At 45.1% G+C, this 26445-nt stretch overlaps 2 protein-coding genes and 2 pseudogenes across 2 annotated transcripts; all 4 read left to right on the forward strand.

Annotated features, from left to right (window-relative positions):
- The first annotated feature begins 1003 nt into the window (after positions 1–1003).
- On the forward strand, positions 1004–1935 carry LOC142456257 (olfactory receptor 2A2-like; annotated as a pseudogene).
- A 12443-nt stretch (positions 1936–14378) lies between these two features.
- LOC142456649 (olfactory receptor 2A7-like) lies at positions 14379–15311 on the forward strand. The gene has a single exon (XM_075557795.1). It carries the CDS (start codon positions 14379–14381, stop codon positions 15309–15311), a length of 933 nt encoding a protein of 310 aa, XP_075413910.1.
- A 6381-nt stretch (positions 15312–21692) lies between these two features.
- On the forward strand, positions 21693–22616 carry LOC142456650 (olfactory receptor 2A1/2A42-like). The gene has a single exon (XM_075557796.1). It carries the CDS (start codon positions 21693–21695, stop codon positions 22614–22616), a length of 924 nt encoding a protein of 307 aa, XP_075413911.1.
- Positions 22617–24382: 1766 nt separating this feature from the next.
- Positions 24383–25316, forward strand: LOC142456651 (olfactory receptor 2A1/2A42-like; annotated as a pseudogene).
- The last annotated feature ends 1129 nt before the right edge of the window (positions 25317–26445 follow it).

The following is a 26445-nucleotide window of genomic DNA, read 5'->3' on the forward strand; positions in this document are numbered from 1 at the left end:
TTTGGAGTTCCCTTTGCATCACAGTGAACAACATCTGTGGTTTTATCAGTCAGACCAGTGTATATGACAATGCGTAGCCTCCAGGACATTTTATACAAGAAAGGGAAAACGGCAGTCTACTTAACTGGCCTTCTGGGTCAAGCTCCTCATTATTTTATCTTTGAAAATGTCTTAGAAAACAGCTAGCTATTTACTGTGACAAAAGTGTTACTTATCTGGTTTCATTGGCCAAGGCGGCATGTTTAACATGAGTTTGCAGGCCTTCCGCATTCGTCATCCAGTGGTGCACAGTATAACCTGGTAGCTAAAGCACCAGGGCCCATCGTCGCCCTTCAAATGGATTTTACCCAGATTTATATCTGGTCATTGTGGCAATAAGTCATTTTTAACTATGGGGAGATCAAATACCAGGCTGTCCCAGGCCGTTAAATTTCTGCAATGAGCTCAAAAGATAAACTTACTGAGAACGTAGATATGCATTCACGAAGGACCTCTCAACATTGTCCAGTTCAACAAATTCCTAACCTACACCTGCAGAGGAATATGCAGTAACCTCCTGTGGGTTGAATTAGGTCCCCCAAAGTGTGTGACTCTCTACAGGATCCAGACAATGGTGACAAGACCTCTTAGCATAATAAAATTAGGTTCAGAAAACATGGAAATAAGTTTGGTAAAAAATAGTGAAAACTGGTAAAGTAATAAAATGTCTTCCACCATCTAATGGTCCTCAGATACCTACACTTGGTGCTGTAGAGCAGAAGTACTTTATGGCTTGACTACCCCTCAGTCCAACTTTTATCGATCCAAACCCACAGATATTCCCCTTATACTTGTGGTTTTCAAATAGTTATTGGTTAAAGACAGAATGCTGTGAACAACATGAAGGGAAAGAAAACAAATGTTTCATCTGAACTTGTTAACGGTAAATACCTTCTGTTTACGTCACTTCTCTAGATCTGTTCTTGCAGTCACACTTCAGTCCTTGACTGCCTGTCACTAAGGAATGGGCGGCAACCAAACATGGGTCACAGAATTCATCTTGGTTGGATTCCAGCTCCAGGCAGACATGGAGGTGTTCCTCTGCTGGGTCTTCTCTCTAATGTATGTCATCAGTCTCCTGGGGAACGGGGCCATCCTGACCCTCATCTGTCTGGACCCCAAACTGCACACCCCCATGTACTTCTTCCTTTCCCACTTAGCGGTCATTGACATGTCCTATACTTCCAGCAATGTTCCCAAGATGCTGATGAACCTTTTGACTCTGAAAAGAACCATCTCCTTTATCCCATGCATCATGCAGACATTTTTATATCTGGCTTTTGCTCACACAGAGTGCTTGATTTTGGTGGCGATGTCCTATGACAGGTATGTGGCCATCTGCCACCCCCTACACTACTCTGTCATCATGAGCTGGAGACTGTGCACTGTGCTCGCTATCGCTTCCTGGATATATGTGGATTTCTTCTGTCTATGGTGCATGCGATTCTCCTCCTGAGACTGCCCTTCTGTGGACCCCACGTGGTGAACCACGTCTTCTGTGAAATTTTGTCTGTCCTCAAATTGGCCTGTGCTGACACCCGGATCAATCAAGTGGTCATCTTGGCTGCGTGTGTGCTAGTCTTAGTGTGGCCTCTATGCTTGGTGCTGGTCTCCTACATGCACATCCTCTGGGCCATCCTGAAGATCCAGTCCGGGGAGGGTCGCTGAAAGGCCTTCTCCACCTGCTCCTCCCACCTCTGCGTGGTCAGGCTTTTCTTTGGCACAGCCATGGTGGTTTACATGGTACCAGACTCACAGCAACGACAGGAGCAGGAGAAGATGCTGTCTCTGTTTTACAGCCTCTTCAATCCCATGCTGAACCCCCTCATCTACAGCCTGAGGAATGCTCAGGTGAAAGGTGCCTTCTACAGAGCATTTCAGAAGATGACCACATGAAAGCTGAATGCCACTTCTCTAGGAGATGTCACTTCATAAGGACTTCATGGTCAGAAAAAGTATCTAACAAAGAACTGTGATATAAGGGTGTGAATTGACCACATCTTGGAACCAGATAGTTGGCTGCATTGGATTAGTGTGTCTCCCCTAGCCAGTCCTGGCAGAACTGGCATAGTCCTTACAGATTAGTCTGGTTGTGCCTAAATAGATATTGGGGTGTTAGGTTCACATTGTCATGAATCACATCCTGACTGCCTAAACCAAGCAGTGAGCACTGTGTCTAGTAGCAAGTGTGTGTCCCAATCATGGCACTCTTGTCCTCTTCTGTGGTCCCGCCTCTAACTGTGATGTATTGATCTGCCACCAAGCTCTCTTTGCTTACAGTTTCTTTGCTCTCCCATGTTTGTTATAAACTCTGAATCTCAGCAAATCCTGGAACTCCATTATGACCTCCTGCTAAACACTGTTATCTGGATGATGTGTCTTTGTGTTTTGTTTGTCTTTTCCTATTTAAGATGTATTTAATGTTCTCCTTAAATTATATTTCAGACATGGGCTATCTTTTGTACCCTAAAACATCTTACAATATCAACTGAGAGGCCAAAGATACAATGAGTGAGTTTCACTGCTGGATAGCTTATCATCTTCACATGCTCTCATTGTAGTAGATTTATTTACTGTTGAAAAGAAATAAGATATTTCTATCTTAAACCTCTGTATGGACATACTTAACCTTTCTTTAGCACTAATTTTATTTTGCTAAAAAATATCTTCCCTCTCTGTTTCTCATTTGTGCTACATTACAAATAGAATTAAATGTTGATGTATTCCACGTACTACTTCAAGGAGTTCAATTCTATAACATTATTCCATGTGTATTTGAAACCATGGATAGAATAGTTTCAGGAACTAATATCTCACTTAATGACATCTCCTAACCAATTTTTTTAAATGAAAAAGAAATAGCAAAGGTAAATAATTTTGTAGCTGTAGCAGTTGAAGGATGCTTAAGATCTCAGAAGATAAAAATTCCACATGCAATGATAATCACCTGGGAGAGGGACTTCCAGGTAGTGCCCTGCAAAATGACCAGTACTTCACAGGCCTACTTATATCCCCAAGTCTCTTCTCATGCTATCAAGTCATTAAATCCATTCTTTTTTCAACAATATAGTAACTATTGTGATTTAAAATTATAAATAGTGGATAGCTAATTTATAGCGTACATTAAAATCTAAATTAGCACGCATCTCAGCTATAACACAATGGTGCCATGAGATTTCCCATCTCAGCAAAACAACAATGTAATGTTCACAAACGATTGAAAACAGCTGTTGACAGACATTGAGCTAATACATAGCTGGGGAGACATTGGAGTCCAGACCCAGTCTCAGGGTAGAGATTGGGAGCCAGCCTAGAGATGCAGCTAAAATCCAAAAAGTTCCATGTTTTATGAGGACCATGCTCTGTGAGGAATTCCAAACAAACTACTGGTTCCTGGGTGTGTGGTGAGGGAGGGAGTGGATAAAGGGGAGCCGATATCAAGGAGTTCAAGAAGAAAGAAGATGTTTTGAAACTGATTGTGCTAACAATTGTGCAACACAGCTTGGTGTGATTAAATTATGAAATGTTATCATATCTGTAAGAGCTCCCGATAAAATGATTTAAAATAATAATTAAGTGACTGTTTTTCTTAAAGGTTAAATTGATATTCGCCCAACAGATACCTGATAAATAAAACATAAATTTGCAAAAACTAAAAAGTATATAATTGCAAGCTCATGATTGTAACTAGCCCATCTGTCTCAGTATCTGATGGAAAGGATGAGTAAATAAGAAATAAAAACAGTATGTAAAATCAAGCTGTAGACAAGATCAACAATCTAATTAACCACATTGATCTGGCAGATAAGACAAATTACTCTCAAGCATAGCAGAACACATACTCTTTTTCAAGTTCATGGGGACATTCACCAAGTCAAACTTTACTGTGGGACCTGAAATGAGTCCCATCTCATTGAGCACACACTCTTACAGCCTGTGAAATTATTTGTCTACTCCTTGTTCTCTTATTAAATTAAACAGCTAAAGAAGAGATAATAGGGCAAATTAGAAGAAGTACAATATACACTTTATAAGAGAATGAAGAAAATTAGAACATGATAACAGAAAAATAACTAGACTATATCCAAAGTTTAATATTGACACCTAAAAATGACTAATGTGATAAAGGCCTGGCTTTTCCCTTGAGGGCCCCCAACCCACTCCAACCACATCTACCTCATGAGGAAGCTTGGCTGGGGATTGACGAAGAGGAGGTGACAGCGGAGGCTCCCAGTGCTGCTGTTCCTGATGAGATTCCCGCCGAGAGGCTGATGAGGACACATGCTGCATGGTCATGGAGGAAGGAGATTTGGCCATTCTACTCTCACACTTTGTGCGCTCTGCACAGGGTCCATCTGGCTCCACCCACTGACACTAGGGTTTCCCCTCTCCTGTTCTGTGTGTAAGGAGGCATCGTAGCCCTCCAGCCTGTCCCCTCCCTTGTTTCAGAATGGGATTGGATGTTGTGTGTCTGTGAAGTTTCTTTTGGTTTATTTTGTTCTTAAATTAAGGTATGTAAAATAAAGAAGATACCATTTTATCCAAAAAGATATGAGAGAATAAAGTTTGGATGAAATAAACATACTCATTTCAAAACACATCTTAATAAATTAACATAAAAATTAACATTAAATATTGTTTTGTGGTTGCTGTCAGTTTCCAAAGTTGGCTGTGACTCGTAGCAGCGCTGTGTACACCGGCTCACAGCAATGCCCATCCTTCCCTGACCCTCACACTGCGTCCTCCGTCTGAGCTCCTGGTGGAAGTCACTGACCAGCTGATGTCACTGAGTCTCTTCCTCTTTCCCACAGACACGCGATTTTACCCTCTATACTGTCCTTTACTAAAGACTGGTCCCTCCGAAGGAGCCTGAGTGGCCTGGTGGCTACACATGGAGCTGCAAACCACAAGGTCACCAGTTCAAAGTCACCAGCCCCTCCGAGGGAGAAAGATGAGGCTCTCTGCTCCTTGTAACAAGTTGCAGCCTCAGAAACCCACAGGGGCAATTCCAGCCTCTCTTAATCAGTAGCAGTCAGTTTGTTTGGTTTGGTTTGGTTTGGTTTAGTGGGGAATCCCTCCTGATAACAAAGTACAGGAGACAAAGTCTCATGTTCTTGCATCTAAGACTTCCAAACAGATTAGTTAGCTCTTCTAGGAGTCTATGATATATTCAAGAGTATTTGCCAATGCCATTAATCAAAGAGATACATTCTTCGTTGGTCTTCCTACTCATTTTCCATTCCACCTTGCACACACATACAAAGCAGTTAAAGAAAGTGTGACTTGGGTCAGGTGCACCTTAGTCTTTAAGTGACATCTTGCTTTTTAATATTTCAGAGAGGTCTTTTGCGACAGATTTGCCAAATACAGTAAATCATTTTAATTCCTTGACGGCCCCATCGATGGGTATTGATTATGGATCCAAATAAAATTAAATCTTCCACAAGTTCAATTGGTCCTCTACTTTTGGTGATTAGTTTATTTGTGAGGTTGTTTCCCCTCTCTCCTGAGTTGGAATCAATATTGAGCACGGGATGCTTTGATCTATAGTAAGTGCTTCACGTCCTCTTCTTTCCCAGCAGACAAGGTTTATCATCTGCATCTTTCTACTTGTTAGTGAGTTCCTCTTATCCTGCGGTTGCTTCTTCTTCGCCAGCTGCTCGGGCTGTTTGCTCAGGCTGCAGAGAGCACGCGAGTGAGGACGGGCCACCACCCGACGCACATACTTCCCGATGATGAATTCCCAGGACATCACTGTTCTCTTCACACGGCTGTCCGTGGACCATGTCCAGGCTCCCAGTAGGACAGCTACGTGTTCCACAATCCTCATGATTCACAGTGTTGCTATCATCGTAGGCTCCACACGGTCTGTGCCTTGGCCTGGTCAATAAAACGCAGGCAGGCCGCTCTGTACTTTCAGGCAAGCTCCACGCGAAATCAGCGATGCGATTCCGCTGTAACCCCTCGTGTGCATCCCGCTTGAGTCCCTGGCACGTCCCTGTGGATGTTCTGCTGTGACCCCTGCGGAATGACGGTCAGCACAATTTTCCTTTCGTGTCATCTGAATGACGACGCTGTTCTACAATTTCCATATTCTCTTGGGTCCCTGGGCACACACATGGACCGCTTCCAATTGGTTGTGCAAGTAGGTGTCTTCCAAATTTCGTGACACTGACAAGTGGGGACCCAGAGCTGCATCAGCTTCTTCTGACACTTCAGTGGGCGCTCTGTCAAGTCCTGAACCTGGCTTTTCACTAACGCCTTCCGTGCAGCTTGGCCTTCTCCTTTCAATGGCTTTTCTCTGGACCACATGCCACCTCCTGAGATGGCTGAATGTTGGCCACATCTCTTTGGTACAGTGATGTGTGTTCCTTGCAGTATCTTGTGAAGCCTCCTGTGTTCTTCAGCTTAGTGAATAATTCAATGCAGCTCTTCTAGCCATTGTCTTTGTCCCTCCTACCAAGAAACCTTCATTTTATGAATGATGAATCTTGCTAAGAAAGTGAGGGGAATTTCTGGTTGGTTGATTTGCTTTGGTGGTGATTGAGTGATTGTTAACGGATTCCCTGTGGTGGTCCTCCTGCTGGATATAAAGTGAATCATCTCAGAAAGAGAAGCAGGGGTCTCACTACCAGCAAAAGAGGAGATCAAAGAGAGATGCCTGCTCTTTGGACAATGAGATGCCTACACATTGACCATCATAATGCAGAAGACAGCTGTGATACCCAAGGACTGGCAGAAGAGAAGAAGCAGAACCCACTCTCAGCCAGAGCATGAGACAGAGTCGTGACTTGCCAGCCCACAGAGCAAGTAAAGCTGAGTGCTTTGGACACAATCCTGGTTGGTGGAGTGTGGTGTCTGGGCTTGCTGGTGCACAGCGCTGGGGATGTGTGCATTCAGATGAAAGCTTATGGTGGAGTGGTGTGCCCTTTGAGCACGTATTAGTGCTCACAAAGTGTTAAGAGAGTTTTGTGATATTGTCCAAACAGGGCAGATACCAGGCCAAGGGGCTGAGGACCAGAGAGAGGGCTGGCTGTGGACACAGCAGGGAAAACAGTCCTGAGTAAGAAATGCATTCTGAGCACTTCTCATCGGAATTGTCACCTGTTAACTTCCCTAAGAAGCCCTGTAATTATGGACGTCCTCTGTGCGTTCTGTGTTTCCATTGTGCTGAACTATCAAACTCGGCAAAAGTAGGCAGGGCTGTGGGAGGCCAGTGTTGTCCTGCGGCCGTCAGTGTTGTGCTCCTAGAATCCTCAAGTACTACAAGGCTGGAATTTTTCCTTTCGTGTTTTTTCCAGCATAGACTGTGTTCTTCCTTCTGGTTGTCCTACCCCGGATCTTTGCACATTTTATTATAATGACTTGCTTTGTCTTCATTACAAAAAAATCTAAAGGGCATCCTGAAGAAACAGGATTCCATTTGGAAAAATTAAAATACAATTAATAAACAACTGTAAAATAACATAGTTTGAGTGCAGTGTAGCCCCAAGGAAACATACATCCTGTCTCTACTTCTTTAATCGTCCTCCCCCACTGTGAGGGAGGTCAGATGCTCACAGGCATCCTCCCTGAGGGCTACCAGCTGCCAGACTGCAGAGGGCCCCACTCCCTGCTGTTAAGGACAATGGACGCCTGCAGTCATTGATTTGTTTCCTGTAGGTGGGGTTTACAGCCTACTGATAAAGGTTCCTGTAGAGATCCAGAGAACAGATCCAAGTTAAGCTGCCATCAGAAATCTAGGATCCGCCCATCTTGTCACTTGTATACCCCCAATCCCTCCTCTTCCTATTGCAAGTATGTCCCTAGACCACCCCCTCTCACTGCTGTATAACATAGTGCAACCCCTTCCTGTGACTTGTGTCTTTACCTGTAATTAGTGGGCTTGCATGTCCCCAAAGGTATATAAGCCGGGGTTGGCAATAGAAGTCTCTCTGGCTGGTCTCTCCCCCCTTCTCTCTTTGGCTCCCTCTCCTCCCCTGTTTCCCTTTCCCCTGTTCTCTGCTGAGGTGAGCATGCTACAACAAAATGTGTCTGACTCCTTATTGCAATACCTCTTCTACCTCTCCTGCTCTTGATGCCCTTAATATAATATTTATATATGTCAACTGTACAATTGTGCTTACTGAACCCGTAATTAGTGGTGAGGGGCTGGCAACCCCTAACTCATACCACACGTGACCCCACCCCCTCCACTGTCATAGCCCCAATTCTACCCTGCAAATCTGGCTAGACTAGAGCATGTACACATGTACACATAAGAGCTTGCAACACAGGGAATCCGGAACAGATAACCCTCATCAGGACCAGTAATGAGAATAGCCATACCAGGTGGGGAAGGAGAAAATTGGGGGTAAAAAGAGGAACCAATCACAATGATCAACATATAACCAACCCCCATGGGGGAAGAACAAAAGAAAAGTGGGTGAAGGGAGACATGCTCAGTGTAACACATGATAAAAATATTATAAATTATCAAGGATTCAAAAGGGAGGGGGGAATGAGCTGATACCAAAGGCTCGCGTAAAAAGAAAAGGTTTTGAAAACGATGATGGCAACATATGTACAAATGTGCTTGATGCAATGGATGAATGTATGGATTGTGATAAGAGCTGTAAAGGCCCCCAGCAAAATTATTTTAAAAGGGGTTGGGGATAAGTAATAAGGAAAATGTAGAAGAAGAGCAATATGTGATTCACAAAATAAGTCAGGAAGGAAGTAATAAAAAATCAGATTCTACTGCACCACTAAGAGAGAGACATAGATGGGTGCCCGCTCCTCCGAGGTCCTCCTGGGGACGTTTGGGACTTGTAACATTGTGGGGAAAATTCATGAAACTATCCCTAATGGGTGAGTGTGGACAGCTGTCATCTGGGGTCCTATCTATGACTTAGAAGCAGTTCGGGGGATCGTGAGTCCGTCTGCCATTGGCTTAGGGGAGCCTCCTACCAAGCCGTCCTTGCCTGAACAACAAACAGCTCTCCTCCTCCCTCTCCAGCTCCCTCAGAAGCAGGACAAGGTGGGAACCACCACCCACTGCCCTCTCAGGAGATCTGCACCTGTTCACCTCTACAGGGACCGTGCAAGGCAAGAGAGACCTGCTAATTATCTCCTGCCCTGCACAGAGCGCCAGGCCAACTGGGACGGTGCCCCGTGGAGATCATAAGGCCCGCCCTTCTCAGAAGAGCAGGGAGAAGAATGAGACTTTTCCTGGGTGACTCTCAGGTGAGCCGCAGGCTTCCAGGACATCGGGAAACGGCCGCGCAGACACCTGCTTGAGGCTTCATCTTGGGCCCTGGCAACCGTGGCTTGTAGCCCCCACGTCTCCAAACGGCCTCCGCCTGTGAGTTCTGGTCAGATCAACACTAGCAGCCCTGGTTTAGTTGCCTCTGCGTTTCTCACTGCCACATCCCGTGTCTTGCTGAGGTACGTTCTAGTCTCCTGATGCTCACATGGTGCCCTTGATCTTTGCAACTCGCCGTGTAGTCAGAATGAAGCATCGATACTGCTTGACTGTCTAATTTCTGAAGTGAAAATCTGCATTTGTAAGAACTGCCTTTGTTTCATATTATGCTTCGGTATGATATAAATATTAAAAGCAAGCACTTGGTTATGAAATGCCGGTCTTCAGCTGACACTGGAGGCAGAAGTCAAATACTTAGATGCCTATGGAGGAACTCCCTGGTCCTTCGTATCAAACGAGCAATCTTGTGAGACTGGGTCTGAGCTCAGAGGCTGCATCGCTACAGCTCCGCCCTCAGAACAACGGCAGATACATAACGGGAACCAACAAACACCTGTGAGAGGCTTTACTTTCCCTGGGTGGGTTGAGCCTGACACCAGCCACGCGGACATCCATAGGCAGTGTTCCTAAGCCAGAGGGAGAATCGTTTAACTTCTGCTGCCTTATCACTTGGCCTGAGAGCCCTGGTGACATCGTGAATGACCAGTTGGTTTGCTAACTGCAAGGTCAGCAATTTAAACATGCCAGTTGGTCCTCCAGAGAAAGATGAAGCTTTTTGCTTCCATAAAGATTTACACCCTCAGAAACCCAAAGGGCAAGTTCTACCGTGCTCTATAGACTCACCATGAGTCAGAATTGACTAAATGGAAGTGGCTTTAATTTAAAAAAAAACATATCCTTTATTAAAAATGTTTTTATTTTTTTAATAAATCTTTTATTGGGGCTCATACAACTCTTATCACAATCCATACATACATCAATTGAGTAAAGCACCCTTATACATTCGTTGCCCTCGTCATTCTCAAAATTCGCCTTCCACTTGGGTTCCTGGAATCAATTCGGTTTCCTTTTTTTCCCTCCCTTTCCCTCCCCGCTCTCCCCTTCCCCCTGCACCCTTATTAGTTTATAAGTAATTATTATATCTTATCTTACACTGCCCGGCTTCTCCCCTCACCCACCTTCCCATTGCCCATCTCCCAGAAAGGAGGTTACACATAAATCCCCAAGATCGGTTCTCCCTTTCTACAAACCCTTCCCTCCTGGTGTCGCCACTCCCACCGCTGTTGTTGAGGGGTTCATCCGTCCTAGATTCCCTGTGTTTCCAGATCCCTACTGCACCGCTGTGCATCCTCTGGTCTAACCAGGTCCACAAGGTAGAATTGGGGTCATGATAATTGGGAGGGGAAGAAGCGGTTCAAGAACTAGAGGAAGGTTTTGAGTTTCATTGTTGCTACTCTGAACCCTGAGTGACTCATCTCCTCCCACTACTCCTCTGCAAGGGATGTCCAGCTGTCTACAGATGGGCATTGGGTCCCCATCATGCACTCCCCCTCATTCACGGTGATGTGATTCCACCCCCCCACCACTGTCTTTGTTGTTTGAGACCGGGTCTCCTCTGCCTTTAATGATCACACATGTTTGGTGTGCTGCTTCCGTGTGGGCTTTGTTGCTTCTGGGCTAGATGGCCGCTTGTTTGCTTTCAAAAAACATGTCCTTTTCTGGATATTAAACTTGCACCTATTTATAATTTTGATAGATTATAGGCAGAGCATTTAAACAGAGGACTATTGCCCATCCCTGCTCTCATCGAGATAAGCTGAGTGTGAGCAAGGAGGTGGTCTCATGTTTGTGCTTGTGAGTTTGATTTGGGGTCCGGAGCTGGCAGATGATTGAGTTCAATCTCTCAAAGAATTCAGAAGCCCCTTTGCAGCAACCCTTTCCCCTCCCCCAGAAATGCCCAGCAGCTGCCAGCCAGCCTGCAGACCTGGTGGCATCACTGTGCATGCGGGGCTGTGACCCTCAACACCCAGGAAGTGACCAATCTGCATGTGTTTTTTGTTTGTTTGTTTTTCTGTTTATTGATCTTCATCTTAAATCACCAATGTAACACAAAACTAGTCACCCACATGAACTATCATCTGAATATTCATTGTGGAAAGCAAAGCTAAAATGAGATTATTAGGCTGAAAATAAGTCTTTGAACATCAGCAGGATGAAATTTTGTGAGCTCTCTCTGAGGGCAGTGAGGATAGATACAGAAGTGGAGAGAGTCTGGGTAGCGCGGAAGAGGGGAGCAACACTGACTTTGAAAAAGTGTGCTCTGGCTCTAACCTCAGCTACCTGCCCCCTTGACCCCGTCCAGCTCAAGGTCACCCCACCTGCACGGTTAGATCATGGCAGATATATTACCTCAGTTCATTGCTTTTAAACCGAGAGAACAATTGGTTACTACAAGCAAAGAAAAATGTAATTGGAGAATATGGAATAGTTCATCAAGTCAAGTCAAAGTTGTGCATGAGACTGGGATGGAACAAAATATTTAACTTGAAACTTTAGCATTTGTAAAATCATGGACACTGTGGAATAGAACACAGACGTAAAGGGAAATGGAGTCCGAGAGGCCACCATAGCACAAAGGAGCCTTGAAAACACGGGGACCAGACTAACCCAGTCACAGGACAAATACGGCTTGGTCCTACTTCAATGCCATCAGCAAATATACAGAAACTAGAAATTATTAGTGGAAGGCGGGGAAAAGGAGAGTGGTGTTTGTTTGCTGTTTGTTTTGCTGGCATTGAGTTTGTGTTCATAATTGAATACATTGGGAAACGACAGCATTGGTGACACACTATGAAAACTGTAATGAATGTCATGGGAGAACAAATGTGGAAATGTGTTGCATTGGTAGATGTTTGGGTGTGAATATTTTCACCACAATAAAAAGTGATGTCGTCATCATCATCAACAACAGAAAGGAGGTATGCACACACATATACGTACAAAGGAACATCAGGAAGTCTTGCTACAAAACCATAGGCCACTTCATTAAGCAAACATGCCACAATGGGAAGCGATTTTCCTCATCTTCTCCTCTGTCTAGGTCTGTACGCTTCTCCAAGTGGTGCTTCCAGCCCTCTAACCCCTTCCCCTAAGAACTCTGAGCTCCTCCACTTCCGTCACGTCAAAGGGGCGCTGTGGGCACCATGGAGGAAGTCAAGGCACGTTCCTTCCTGTTGTTCTCTGAGTTGGGGAAACAAAGAGGAGTCTGGAGGGCAGTGCTGGCTTGTAGGGTGGATGAGATGAGGGTTCCCAGGAAATTCCCATCGCCCGGCCCCTGAGGCCCCCCCTGAAACAATGAGCACATGCACTGTCCAGGTGGAAAAGAAAGTTCCTTGGCACAACTGTCCTGACCTTTTTCCAACCACAGCAGTTTGCCGTTTTCTTGAGACCTCATCCTAGCGACGTCCCTTGAGATCACCCCTCAAGATGACTCCTGTGAGCGCCCCAAACAGTCAGCACACCTGAGCTGGCTTCTCCACCTTGAAGGCATGTGCCCAGCAGATGCCTTCAGTAAACACTGCTTTGATTGGACCTTCCTCCTTTTTCGAAAGACTTGCTAATGAGACAAAGACAGGTGTATGACTTAGAGAACTGGGCTGCAGCTGCCCAGGAATCACAGAGGTATATTTAAACACGTTCTTGTTCGTGTGTTGAGTCAACTTGAACTAGAACCTGAGTAGCAAAACTTTTTTTTTTTACTTACCCTAATACATTTTTAATTTATCTTAAGGTTACTAAATCAAGACTTCATTTATTTTATTTGAAAACACAGACACACACACAGACTTAGAATAGTCACTGCAGTGTTTCTCTTTTAAAATGAATTTTAAATTGTGGATTAGGTGGTGTGTGGGGGGTGGGGGGGTGGGTTTTGTTTCAGACCATCAGTTCTACATTCAGCAGTTCAAAGCGCACATCAAGCCCCTCCTCCACCCTGACTGCTCTTCTCCCCTTTATGGCACTCTGCCTTCTCTTTCAGGGGCCCTGGGGCCATAGTGGTTACTCACTCAGTGGGCTGCTAACTTCAAGGTCAGCAGTTCGAAACCTCTAGCTTCACCTTGGGAGAAAGACATGGCTTTCTACTTATGCTACGAGTTACAATCTTGGAAACCCACAAGGGCAGTTCTACCTTGTCCTATGATACCACTATGAGTTGGCATCAACTCAACAGCAGTGAGCTTGGTTTGGGTTTGGCCTCCCTTTCATGGAAGTCCATACCTGTCAGCGATCTAGTCCACTGCTTCATCTCCCACCCCTGCTCACCCTGTCTGGGAATGTCCAAGGACGCTGTCTTTTTGCTTTTTCTCCTGGTAGTCGGGATCTCACGCAGTATTTGCCCTTTTGCGACTAACTTCACTCAAGACAATGGTCTCCTGTATCATCGTGTCCTGAGGTGCTTTGTGTTTTCATCCTTGTGTTCCAGTGATGCCTATTATGCCCTGGTGTGTATCCCAATGTTCCTTTATCCGATTTTCTACCAGTGGGCATTAGGGCTGTTTCCAGCTTCTTGCTATTGTGAACAGTGCTGCAGTGAACATGACAGTGCATGTGTCTGTCCGCGGCTCTTACTTCTTTAGGGAATTTACCTAGCAAAGGTATTCCTGGCTCCTGTGGGATTTCTATTGCCAGTCCTGCTTTCCACAATGTTGTACACATTTACAGATCCACCATAAGTGGATGAGAGTTCCAATCTCTTTGGATCCTCTCCTTCACTAATTGCTATTGTTGTTTTCAATTGGATTGTCATCCTTGGTGTAAGGTGATAGATGATTTTTCTTTTGATTTGCCTCTCTCAAATGGCTTATAATCTTGAGTATTTTTCATGTATTTTTTGGCCATTTGGGTGTCGTTTTAGGTGGACTTTCTGTGCCTGTCCTTTTTCCACTTTTTAATTGTAATTTTTTTTACTGTTTTTATAAATTTTAGAGCAAGTGTTTCTGAAGACTGAACACACACACTAAGTATCACAAGGGGAAACTAATTCTGTTTTAAACAGTCTCTTAAACATTAACTCAATGTTCTTTTTCCTAGGGATATGGGAGACAATGTGACTTCCATCACAGAGTTCATCCTTCTGGGGTTCCCTCTCAGCTCAAGGGTTCGGCTCCTCCTCTTTGGCCTCTTCTCCTTGTTCTACACCTTCACCCTGCTGGGGAACGGGGCCATCCTGGGGCTCATCTCGCTGGACCCCAGGTTGCACACCCCCATGTACTTCTTCCTCTCCCAACTGGCCATTGTAGACATGTCCTATGCCTGCAACACTGTGCCCATGATGCTGGTGAACCTGCTGAGTCCCAACACGTCCATCTCCTTCTCTGGCTGCCTCACACAGACCTTCCTCTTCTTGACTTTTGCTATCACTGAATGTCTTCTCTTGGTGGTGATGTCCTATGATCGCTATGTCGCCATCTGCCACCCACTCCGGTACTCTGCCATCATGAGCTGGAGGCTCTGCATCACCCTGGCAGTGACTTCTTGGATTACAGGAGTCCTTCTATCCTTGATTCATCTTGTATTACTTCTACCACTGCCCTTCTGTGGACCTCAGAAAATCAATCATTTTTTGTGTGAAATCATGGCAGTTCTCAAACTCGCTTGTGCAGACACAAGGTTGAATGAGATCCTGGTCTTGGCCGGGGCAGTGTCCGTGCTGGTGGGACCCTTCTCCTCCATTGTGATATCCTACATCCATATCCTGAGTGCCATCCTAAGGATCCAGTCCAGGCAGGGACGCCAGAAAGCCTTCTCGACCTGCTCCTCCCACCTCTGTGTGGTTGGACTCTTTTACGGCACGGCCATTATCATGTATGTTGGACCCAGGGATGTGAACTCCAAGGATCAGAAGAAATATCTCCTTCTGTTCCACAGCCTTTTCAATCCTATGCTCAACCCCCTGATCTACAGCCTGAGGAACAAAGATGTGCAGAATGCCTTGCAGAGGCTGCTAGGGGAAAAGATAACTTCATGAAAAGATGCTAGCATGTGATTTGAACATGAGCTATGAAGTTATTATCTTGGAAGATTTCAAACCCAACCCAACATCAAAATTACCTGGAGCACTTACAACTAGAACTTTCTCAAGATCCACGATGGGACTAGGGGTCCAATGGATAGATGTAGGATTAATTTTAGAAGTCTGCCTTCAACTCTCACCAATAGCAATTTATGGTACAGTTGCTACATGGACCAGGAACTGGGAGTCATGGATCTGAAACACATCCAATCTCAAATCTCCCAAAATGGTGTATTCAAAGCACTAGTCCCTCAATCAGGCGTTATTTAAAGTAAATTCTGTCATTCTGTATGCTAGAGAGTGCAGGCATAAGACATGCTGCCTCTTTAAAGGGTTCCAAACAAAGGTGTCCCTTTGAAGACTAAGGTGTACCTGACCCAAGTCATGGTATAATCATTTGCCTCCTGTGTGTGTGAAAGTGGAAAATTAATAAGGAAAACCAAAGAGGAATGGATGGGCTTAAATGATGGGATTAGTGGAGCTTACTGAGTCTATCTTAGACTACCAGAAGAACTAACCAGTCCATCCAGGAAGAATTTACTCAGAAGATCCTTAGAAGTGACAATGCTGAAACTTTGAATCGTGTCATGTGGACATGTCATCAAGAGACACAATTCCCTGGGGAAGGATATAATACTTGTAAAAATAGTAGGTCAGTGAAAGACAGGGGCCCCTCAGGGAGATGGACTGACACCGTCATTCCAACAACTGACTCGAGAGTGACCACATGGTGACGCTGGCCCAGGACCAGGGGTGCTCCATTCCATTGTGCGTGGAGACCCTATGCCTGGAGCTGACATAAAGACCCCAGACCACAGCAACCACAACCGACGCCAGGAGATAAGATGCACAACTGAGACTAGCGTGACCAAGCCTGAGAGGAGTGCCTGGGCGAAAGGCTTCCTCCCCTTCCAGTAGCTCCCAAACTTACAGGACCGCATTGTTCCATCATGAGATTTATTAACATTTCCCAGGGTTGGGCACTTTTGACTTTAATCTAGCCTTCGCAAGCAGAATGGTGCTTTTGGTTTTGCTTTTGTTTCCCTGTGAAGCGAACCTCTGAGAGGTAGTGGTTCTGAGCACAAAACCCAAGACCAGCCTGTGAGAGTCTGCTTCCTGGGGCACAGAGGTCAGGGCACAACACTCAGCCGTCAGTGCGTCCTACGCTCTTATTCATCGACATTCCTAGAGAAACTCGGCAGATGACCTCATCCAATGCCACGATTTGCTGAATTTTAGATGAAAAGAAACTTGATTTGGAACACATTATCGTCTCTTTTCTCTTACGTGAAATCAATTTAATCTTTCTGTCTTTGGGATTTTAAAAATTGAGTCTTCCCCAGAAATCTGTACAGATTTGCAAAGCCTACTCCCAACACAGTGTAAACTTTAAAAGGGTGACATGGTTGGGTTTAGAACAATGAAAACCACGCAGGTTCGATACAAGAATGTTCACAGGAACCGAAACAAGATGATTCTGCTGGGTGAAAAAGGAAATGAATCAGGAATAGTGGCCAGAGGACAGCTGAGCTGTGAGAAATCAGCAAGGAAACAAGAACAGAAAACATGCAAGATCTGCTCTTCATTGATTATTCATCCGATGACCAAATCTCAGAATGATGGCATTCCACAGGAGAAGCGCCTGCCCTTCGCTGTACAGAATTCCATACATGATCTCAGAAGACTATAATCACAAAAGAAACCAGAGTTAAGTGAGGTGTTTTCACACTTGTGAAGATTTCCTCTTGAGTAAACATAAGGGAAATATGCTCACCCAGTTATTTAGAGGCTGAAGACACAGAGAAGGGTTTATGTCTTGTTATTGTCCTTCTGCTTCGAATAAAAGAAAACTTCTGTCTGTCCTGCGTGGTTTTTAGAGGGGATAAAGCTAGCTAACATACCTCACCAATTGTTGGATGTAGTCGGCATCTGTTGTTTGAAATGCCATAAAACTGAAGAGGAAGCACCAGGGAGATGCGGTTGCAATGTCAGCCCTCCAGGAAGGGCGCCGTCTTCAACCCGCGGTGCAGTTAAACACTTTGGAAGAGTAGGTGAAACCGCTCGGTTGTACGACAGGGTTGTATGTGATTGTTTCTATGAACACCATCATTTCTATTAAAGGATGTCTGTGAATGATCGATTATTAACGGGACTCACATTTCATTGAATCTGTGAAATAATAGTGCCCACCTGCTTCCATCAGGGCAAGCCTGACTCTTAACCACCTTTCCACTGGCAGCCTAACTCACTGTGCCACCAGGGATCCTCGAAGTCCTGCTAACTTCTCCCTGTTTTCCCCCATTTCTATGGAAATCCTGATTGATCGTAACCTGGGGGTCAATGGTGCTCTGATGTGGAACTTCTATAAAGCCCACCGCCATTGAGTTCAACTCCTATCACCCTTGCAGGGCACAGTGAAGCTGGGCTTCCAGTTGTGGGTGTCCCAAGGCTGTTAACCTGAGCAGAAATTGACTGGCCTCCCTCCACTGGCTACTTTGATGGCAAGTGGACTCCAGCTTCCCGTCTTCCAGTTCGCATCGGAGGGCTTTAGTCAGTGCTCCAGCAGGGCTCCTTCCGGTATCTACTGGCCATGGGGAATTCCTCAGCGGCTCGGTGGGTCCCTCTTTCTTTGCAAGGCTCTCTGTGCATTTTGGGGTGTGGGGGGGGGCCGGGGGGCACACAAGGTGAGGGGCAAGGAAACCGCTCACTCCGGTCTAAAATGATCAGAACCCCTGGTGGCATCATAAACGTTTTTCTTTGGTTACTTTTGAGGAAGCGCATTTCCTGCACGCAGGTCCTAATGAGCCTTATGGGAACAGCGCAGACTGCGGGGCTGCTCCGCAGCAACGACAGTCCCCTCTGTTGCGGTTGCTGACAGAGACCTTGGGCTCTCTCTTGTTTTCTCCCATCTCTGCTGGAGCCTCTGGAGCCCCATGGACACTGGGGAGACGCTTGACTTCAGGAGGACGGAGTGCAGTCCTTAGCCCTGAGGCAGCCCCATGGCATAGGGCCAAACCACCCCGACAGGGGACAGCTTGCTGGGACCCATGCCAGCGAGGATGCTGAGTGTGTAGGCACTGTGATGGAGGAGCTGCCGTGGGGTGAGCTCTGTGGTGGTCCCTGATTGCTCACTGTGGGTCCTGCAGGGAAAAGGGGGTGTGGGGATGAGGCGGTGTCTTCCTAATCCCAGCAGAGCGGGGCATGCCCCTGTCTCATGGCAGGCCTCCAACCCTACAGAGCCAGGCTGAGCCCAGCAGAGAATAAAAGCAGCTCTTCTGAGACACCGGTGCATTCCCCACCCAGAGCAGAGCACAGGGGTTCTCACGGCAGCTTCCAGAGAGAGCAGGGCCCCCATCCAGCCTGCCAGTGCTTCTGAACAGGCACTAACCATCACCCCACTCTGAATCCAGAAGAACATTAGCATTCTGTCTTGTGATGATGGTCACTCTCTCGCCTTCATTCTTTACAGAAGCACGGGAACACACTACACTTGTGTTTCTTTTACCCAGGAAAAGTATGCCATATATCTAATGTAAACCACAAGAGAGAAGCTGTTTTCAGTATCATCTTTCCTACATGACATAATTTTCGGAGGCAAAAGAAACACAAGTGTGGTAAGTTATGGAGTGACTCTTTAGCAGGAGACTTCTCGGGTGGGCTATTTTATGAACTGTGCACTTCCTTCTTGTTGGCAGTGGTGTCTCACACTCGGTCTCTGGGAACAGACTTCATGAGTGGAACTTGGAGCTCAGTGGACAGTGGACCACTGTCAGATGGCTGTCCTGTAACGACACTCTCAGGTGCCCATGTCCTCGCCCTCCACAACTCTGTGTCCTTGTGAGATTCCCTAGCTCAGAGGAGAGTTTGGGGGCTGGGATGAACAGAGTAAAGGAAAGTGGGTGATGTGTCATCTCAAGGTGGAGAAGGGGGAGATGGTCAATAATACTTTCCATTTCCTTGTGGGATTTGTGCTCAGTGGGCCCCTTTGGGTTTATTCCTGCTCTCTCTCCTGCTCTTTCACAAACATCAGCACCGTCAGCCTGCTTCCTAACCTGCATCTGTCCACCTGCCCGACCCTGGGAAGCACATAATGAGATGATTGATGATTGATCCTGGTCAGCTTGCAACAGGACAGCCTGTGACTGATGAGGCTGGCACCCAGCTCCGGGCCGTGGTCCACAGGAGTGCCAGCCCCAGACAGCACCTGCCAACCCTCACCCAGGTGAGTCTCTGCTTATGGCTCATTGTCAGTACTCTCTTCTGCTTTGCAATCTGACAGCCCTGCGCTTTGGTGAATTCTGAATGTCACAGGAGGTGATTGTTTTGAGCATCCTGCTTCCTCCATGCCCATGATTTAAGAAAAAGAGCTCAGTAAGTCATTAGACTTTGAAAAACTCTTTTAAAAATGTAGGTTCCAATTTGTTTTAAAAATGCAGGCTCCATCAAGTTCTGATGCTGTTTATATATGAAGAAATTATGTCCTTATTTAATTTAGAATATTAAAGTTGTCTGATTATTTTTAACTAGGCAATATTTCCCCAGTCTTTTAAATCCTAAACTGTACATAGAAAAATGTATCCAAACTTTAATTACTTAAACGTTTTATAAATTATTCAGTAATTCTTATAAAATTTTAAGTGGCCTGTTTTAAGAGAGGAAATCATGGGTGAGACTCTTCTGAACTGCTAATCTTTTCTTCCTTTGGAAGGAATGAACTGAGCCTGACATAATTATAATATTTTAAAAATAATATCTAAAAATGAGAATCAGTATTGAGACATTTGTTCAGTTATTTGTTTGTTTGTTTAGGAACTCTGGTAACATAGTAGTCACACTTTGAGCTGCGATCTGCTAGGTTGGCGGCTCAAAACCACCAGTCCATGGGAGAAAGATGGTCTTTCCATTCCCATAATGAGTTACAGTCTCCGAAACTCACAAGTGCAGTCTACCCTGTACTATGGTCATTTTGAGCCAGCATCAACTCAATGGCAGTGACAGAGAGACAGACAGAGACAGAGAGTTTCATTTACTTGTCAGCCAACAAATGTTTACGAACGTCCATGGATAAGTGAAGGAATCTTCATGTTCTCTTACTTTTTCTCTTAGTTTAGCTTTAAAACAACAGATTTTGCCCTGTGTTTCTTTTATCCTATGTTTCCATGTCAAACAGAGGAAACAATGGGAAAAGGTTACAAAGTAGGTGGATTCAAAGATATCTTTCACAGTCAAGCAACTTCCTGTGCTTCATGTGTTTAAAACATAAATTTAGAAGCTTGTCAGGTGTAAGCATTAGGAATGTTAGCATGAAAACCAAATAGATCCTGGTCAGTGTGAGGAATTTTTAACATACTGCTCACCTTGTGTCATGTCCATGAGATTTGTCAACTCACTGATAATGCTGCTGACAAAACAGATGTGCCCCTTGTCGCTGCCAAGCGTGGTCTAGGGCTTTCCCTGAGCCTGAGTCCACTGGGGACGTCCCGCTCCAGGATCAAGACATCACCGTGGGGATGTAATTTTGGAAATGCTGTCTAGGGATGGTGTGGTTTAGTCCACAATCACAACAGGAGAATGCAACCAACCCAATGGAAACTCACTGCATCCAATGGATTCCAACATGTAATGACCCCCAGATCAAAGGAGATCTGTTGCTTTATCTTTCTGAGGCTATAAATCTTTACAGGAGCAAAAGGCCTCACCATTGCCCCCTGGATCAGGTAGAAATGATGATGAGAATAGAGAGAGAAGTATATTGTCCCCACTGCTTCCTCCTGAACCAAAGCACTGTCATAAAAATGGCTGAATGAGGCTTTGCTGCTTCTGATGTCATGTTATGCTTGACGTAACTAACACTGTGTAGTTGAGACTCACACACACTGGTTGACGCAACGGTGATTTCTATTCACATTACATTTTCTTTCTAAGACTGATCTCATTTGTTACACTTTTCCATTGCTGATTACCTGCATTTTCCAAATTCTCTTACTGGGATGAAAATACGCAACTCAGAATCAATCCATAGTCCATAATTATTTTATTTAGATTCTGATTTCATACATACGTATACGATATAGACACACAACCATTACCGTCCCCATGGCTCTGAATGCCAAACAAAACTCACGGTACTACTAATTTTGGCAAGAATCTGGGAGATGAAGAATTTTGGCAAACCAATTCTTAATCCAAAAAAATTTAAAAATTAATAAGTCTTTGTTCCTTAATTTATAACAGTTCTTTAATAAAGTTTACTAATCATTTCATGCATTAAAAACATGAAGTTACAAATAAATGAATCAAAATCACAGACTAGCTGACTGTCTCTTTCACAGAGAAATGAGGGGAAATCAGACGTCTGTCACAGAGTTCATCCTACTGGGGTTCGGTGTCGGCCCGAGGGTTCAGCTGCTCCTCTTTGGGCTCTTCTCCCTGTTCTACGCATTCACTCTGCTGGGGAACGGGGCCATCCTGGGGCTCATCTCGCTGGACCCCAGGCTGCACACCCCCATGTACTTCTTCCTCTCCCACCTGGCTGTGGTTGACATCAGCTACTCCTGCAACACCGTGCCCAGGATGCTGGTGAACCTGCTGAATCCCACCACCTCCGTCTCCTTCGCTGGCTGCCTCACACAGACCTTCCTCTTCTTGACTTTCGCGCTGACGGAATGCCTTCTCCTGGTGGTGATGTCCTACGACCGCTACCTGGCCATCTGCCACCCACTCCGGTACTCTACCATCATGAGCTGGAAGGTGTGCATCACCCTGACAGTGACCTCCTGGACCTGTGGCTCCCTCCTGGCCCTGCTCCATGTGGGTCTCCTCCTGAGACTGCCCTTTTGTGGACCTCATGAGATCAACCACTTCTTCTGTGAAATCCTGTCTGTCCTCAAGCTGGCCTGTGCAGATATCTGGATCAACATTTTGGTTATCTTTGTTGCTTGTGTTTTCACTTTAGTGGGGCCCCTGTGCCTGGTGCTGGCCTCCTACACCCACATCCTCTTGGCCATCCTGAGGATCCAGTCTGGGGAGGGACGCAGAAAGGCCTTCTCCACCTGCTCCTCCCACCTCTGCGTGGTCGGGCTCTTCTTCGGCAGCGCCATCGTCATGTACATGACGCCCACGTCCAGCCACCCTGAGGAGCAGCAGAAGGTCCTTTTCCTGTTCTACAGCCTGTTCAACCCGATGCTGAACCCCCTGATCTACAGCCTGAGGAACGCAGAGGTGAAGGGCGCCCTGCGGAGAATACTGTTCAAAGAATGACATCACTGACTGGGGGGAACCTCTGGATCACCAGCACAAGTACTTCTGGACCTTCTGCAAGATCACAGTCTGAATCCAGATGCACTTACACTTTCTTCTTATCTGACCAGGAGAACCTTTCACTCCATCTATGTTAGAATACATTTAACTTCCTTTTATTTATTGATTTTCTGATCGGTATGCTTGTATCAGATACATTTTCTTTCACTTATTGCTATTTGAGTTGCATAGCTATATTAAAAATATTTTAATTCACATTTCTGGGTCATGAAAAATGAATACAGTGTCTTCTTCCTAAGTGGGTCATGTGAACTCACAGCAAATGTCACAAAGTTTAGTTAAGGGAACCCATTCTTGTTTAGACAATTCAATTCAATTCTGACCCGGAGTAACCTTCAAGGACAGAGTGGAACTGCAGCCCAGGGATTCCTGAGCTGTGCTGTGGAAGCAGACTGCACAGCTTTCTCCTGAAGAACGCCCAGTGGCCTAGAGCTCCTTAGCAGCTGAGAACTGACACCATGCTGCCACCACGGCTCCTCTAGGCCAGTGGCATTGTGCCCCTTCCCCCACAATTGTACTTGCCCCATTAAAAAATAACACGGAGATCATTTGTTATGGTGCTTGCAGCTGAGCAATTTCATATGAGAATTATTGATTCAAGTTAGAAGGCTAAAGTGAAGGTTCACCATCTTAAAAACTCTAGGCTTCCTTATCCCTTGGATCTAAATGTCGATCCGACTGACTAAAACAGAAGGGAATGCAAAAGTGAGGTGGACTTGGAGTCGTTTGTGGCATGCACGTTCATTTCAAACACATGGTGGGGAATTAGAGTGCCAAATCAGTGGGGAAGGAACAAAATTAAAGAAGATATGTGTGTGTGTGTGTGCGTGTGCTATTATAGTATGTATGTTAAATATCAACAATATATACATTCTATATCAGCAACATTTTCTTCTTATAAAATAGAATTAATATATAATTTAAACACTGTTATATATTTAAATTCATTTATACAGACATTATAGTCTCACACACACACACTCACACACACACACACAGAGTTCATTCAATGCACCAAACCAATTGTCACAGGGTTGATTCTGGTCTGTTATAACTCCACACATTTCAGAGTATAACTGTGCCTATAGATTTTGCATTGACTGACTTTTCAGTTCAGTGATCCTTTCTCCTGAGGATAATAAGCTTATTTTTAGGCTGTGGGTCTGGGTCTTAGCAGAATTACATTCCCAATCTCAAACCGAATAGGTCAACCTTGTAGAAATTTTTCATCAGTGCTTCTACATTGGTCAGACCAGATGTTGATCAATTCTTCATTAGAATTCATTGATCTTAAAATAAGACATTTTACCAAAGTGTATGTCCATAACTGACTATTCATAGTTGGTGGTGAAATGACTTTTGCTGATAAATCTAGTTCACAGCTTCAGTGGACTCCCAGGGAGGCCCCGGGAATACAAATGAAATGCTCCTTAGGAGTAAGAACTCACAAGGAACACCTCAGTGTCAATGACTCTAGACAAACTACAAATGGCATAGCTCACATCTGTAAAATTGATGTGAGATTAGGAATTTAGACCAGCAGATTCTTAACTCAAAATGCAAAGAAAGGTAAGCTGTCACTTGTTTATTCATTTATAATTGGATGAATTAAAAATTTATTCATAAAAAGAAAGAGATCACAAATAAAGAATATGTTCCAGAAGAATGATATCACCGAGTTATCTGCCTGTCTGTTTCACAGACAAATGGGGGGAAATCAGATGTCTGTCACAGAGTTCATCCAACTCGGGTTCGGTGTCGGCCCGAGGGTTCAGCTGCTCCTCTTTGGGCTCTTCTCCCTGTTTTACGCCTTCACTCTGCTGGGGAACGGGGCCATCCTGGGGCTCATCTCGCTGGACCCCAGGCTGCACACCCCCATGTACTTCTTCCTCTCCCACCTGGCTGTGGTTGACATCAGCTACTCCTGCAACATCGTGCCCAGGATGCTGGTGAACCTGCTGAGTCCCACCACCTCCATCTCCTTCGCTGGCTGCCTCACACAGGCTCCCTTTGCTTTTACTTTCGCTCTGACGGAATGCCTTCTTCTGGTGGTGATGTCCTATGACCACTATATGGCCATCTGCCACCGCTCCGGTACTCTGCCATCATGAGCTGGAAGGTCTGCATGACCCTGGCAGTGACATCCTGGTTATGTGGCTTCTTTCTGGCCCTGCTCCATGTCAGGCTTACCCTGAGACTGCCATTCTGTGGGCCTCATGAGATCAACCACTTCTTCTGTGAGATCATGTCTCTTCTCAAGCTGGCCTATGCCGACACCTCGCTCAACCAAGTGGTCATCTTGGTTGCTTGTGTTTTCACATTAGTGGGGCCCCTGTGCCTGGTGCTGGCCTCCTACACCCACATCCTCTTGGCCATCCTGAGGTACCAGTCTGGGGATGGACGCAGAAAGGCCTTCTCCACCTGCTCCTCCCACCTCTGCGTGGTCGGGCTCTTCTTTGGCAGTACATGTACATGGCGCCCAAGTCCAGCCACCCGGAGGAGCAACAGAAGGTCCTTTTCCTGTTCTACAGCCTGTTCAACCCAATGCTGAACCCCCTGATCTACAGCCTGAGGAACGCAGAGGTGAAGGGCGCCCTGCGGAGAATGCTGTGCAAGGAGAGACGGGCCCAATTGGGTTAACTCCTGAGTCACCAGCCCAAGTAGCTCTGAGTCTTGGTGCCAGATTGCAGCCTGAATCCAGGTGAGCTCACACTGCAAGCCTTCTCTCTATTTTGGCAGGGATGTGTTAGTTTCCTTGCATTCATTGATTCCCTAATAGGCATGCTTTTGTCATATATATATATATATATATATATATATATATATATATTCTCTTATATTGTTCATTGTTCATTAGTTGAGTATCTAGGAAATAAAGAATCACTTTAATTCACATATCTGGGTCCTGAAAGATGAATGCCATTTATCTATCTCCCTAATCAGGTTATGAATACTCATTTACCACAAATATCAAAACTTTCAACCAAGAGAACCTCTTACTGTCTAGTCAATCCCAACTCATAGAAGTCCTGGAGGAGAGAGTGCATCTGCCCTGTAGCATTTCCTAAGCAGCAATATGGAAGCAGACGGCACATCTTTCTCCTACAGAATGGCTGGTGGAACAGAGCCAGAGCCCCCCTTTCTGTTAGCAGTTGAGTCCAGTTACCGCAATGCCACCATGGTTTCTCAAACCAGAAGTGTGGTGTCTCTTTTCTCACAATTGCACTTGCCCCGTTCAAAGATAACTCAGGGGATTCTTTATGTTTGCTGCAAGCTGTTGAGAAATGTTGATGCAAATTAGACCGTGAAGTCAGTAGACCGAGTGAAGGGACCACAATAAGGATGATGTACAGAAGAAAGGGAGAGAAACACTCACGTGTGGCATTTACAAAACTTGGAATCCAACTGGTTAGGTTATGGGAAGGGGCCATCTCTCCTTGGGTAGACTGATCATGGATGTCAAAGGAAACCATGGGTTGTTTCTGGATTTTCCAGAAAAGTGAGTCTTCAGCTATAAATTATACATACACAAGATTGATGTCAAAATCCCCTTATCTTTTCATTCCATTTTTCTACAAACTTTTTGTAGCCCTTTCATATATGCATGTTATCGTTTGTATAATATATGTAAATTCCATAATGAATATAAACTATATTTTGTTGCATGTATGTTATATTTCAAATGTTATGTTATATAGCAACTATATTTTATGAAGGTAAAATATAATGATATATAACATACAAAATATAAAATATATTAAATATAAAT

This window comes from Tenrec ecaudatus, chromosome 9 (assembly GCF_050624435.1).
Source record: "Tenrec ecaudatus isolate mTenEca1 chromosome 9, mTenEca1.hap1, whole genome shotgun sequence".
Classification (NCBI taxonomy): Eukaryota; Metazoa; Chordata; class Mammalia; order Afrosoricida; family Tenrecidae; genus Tenrec; species Tenrec ecaudatus.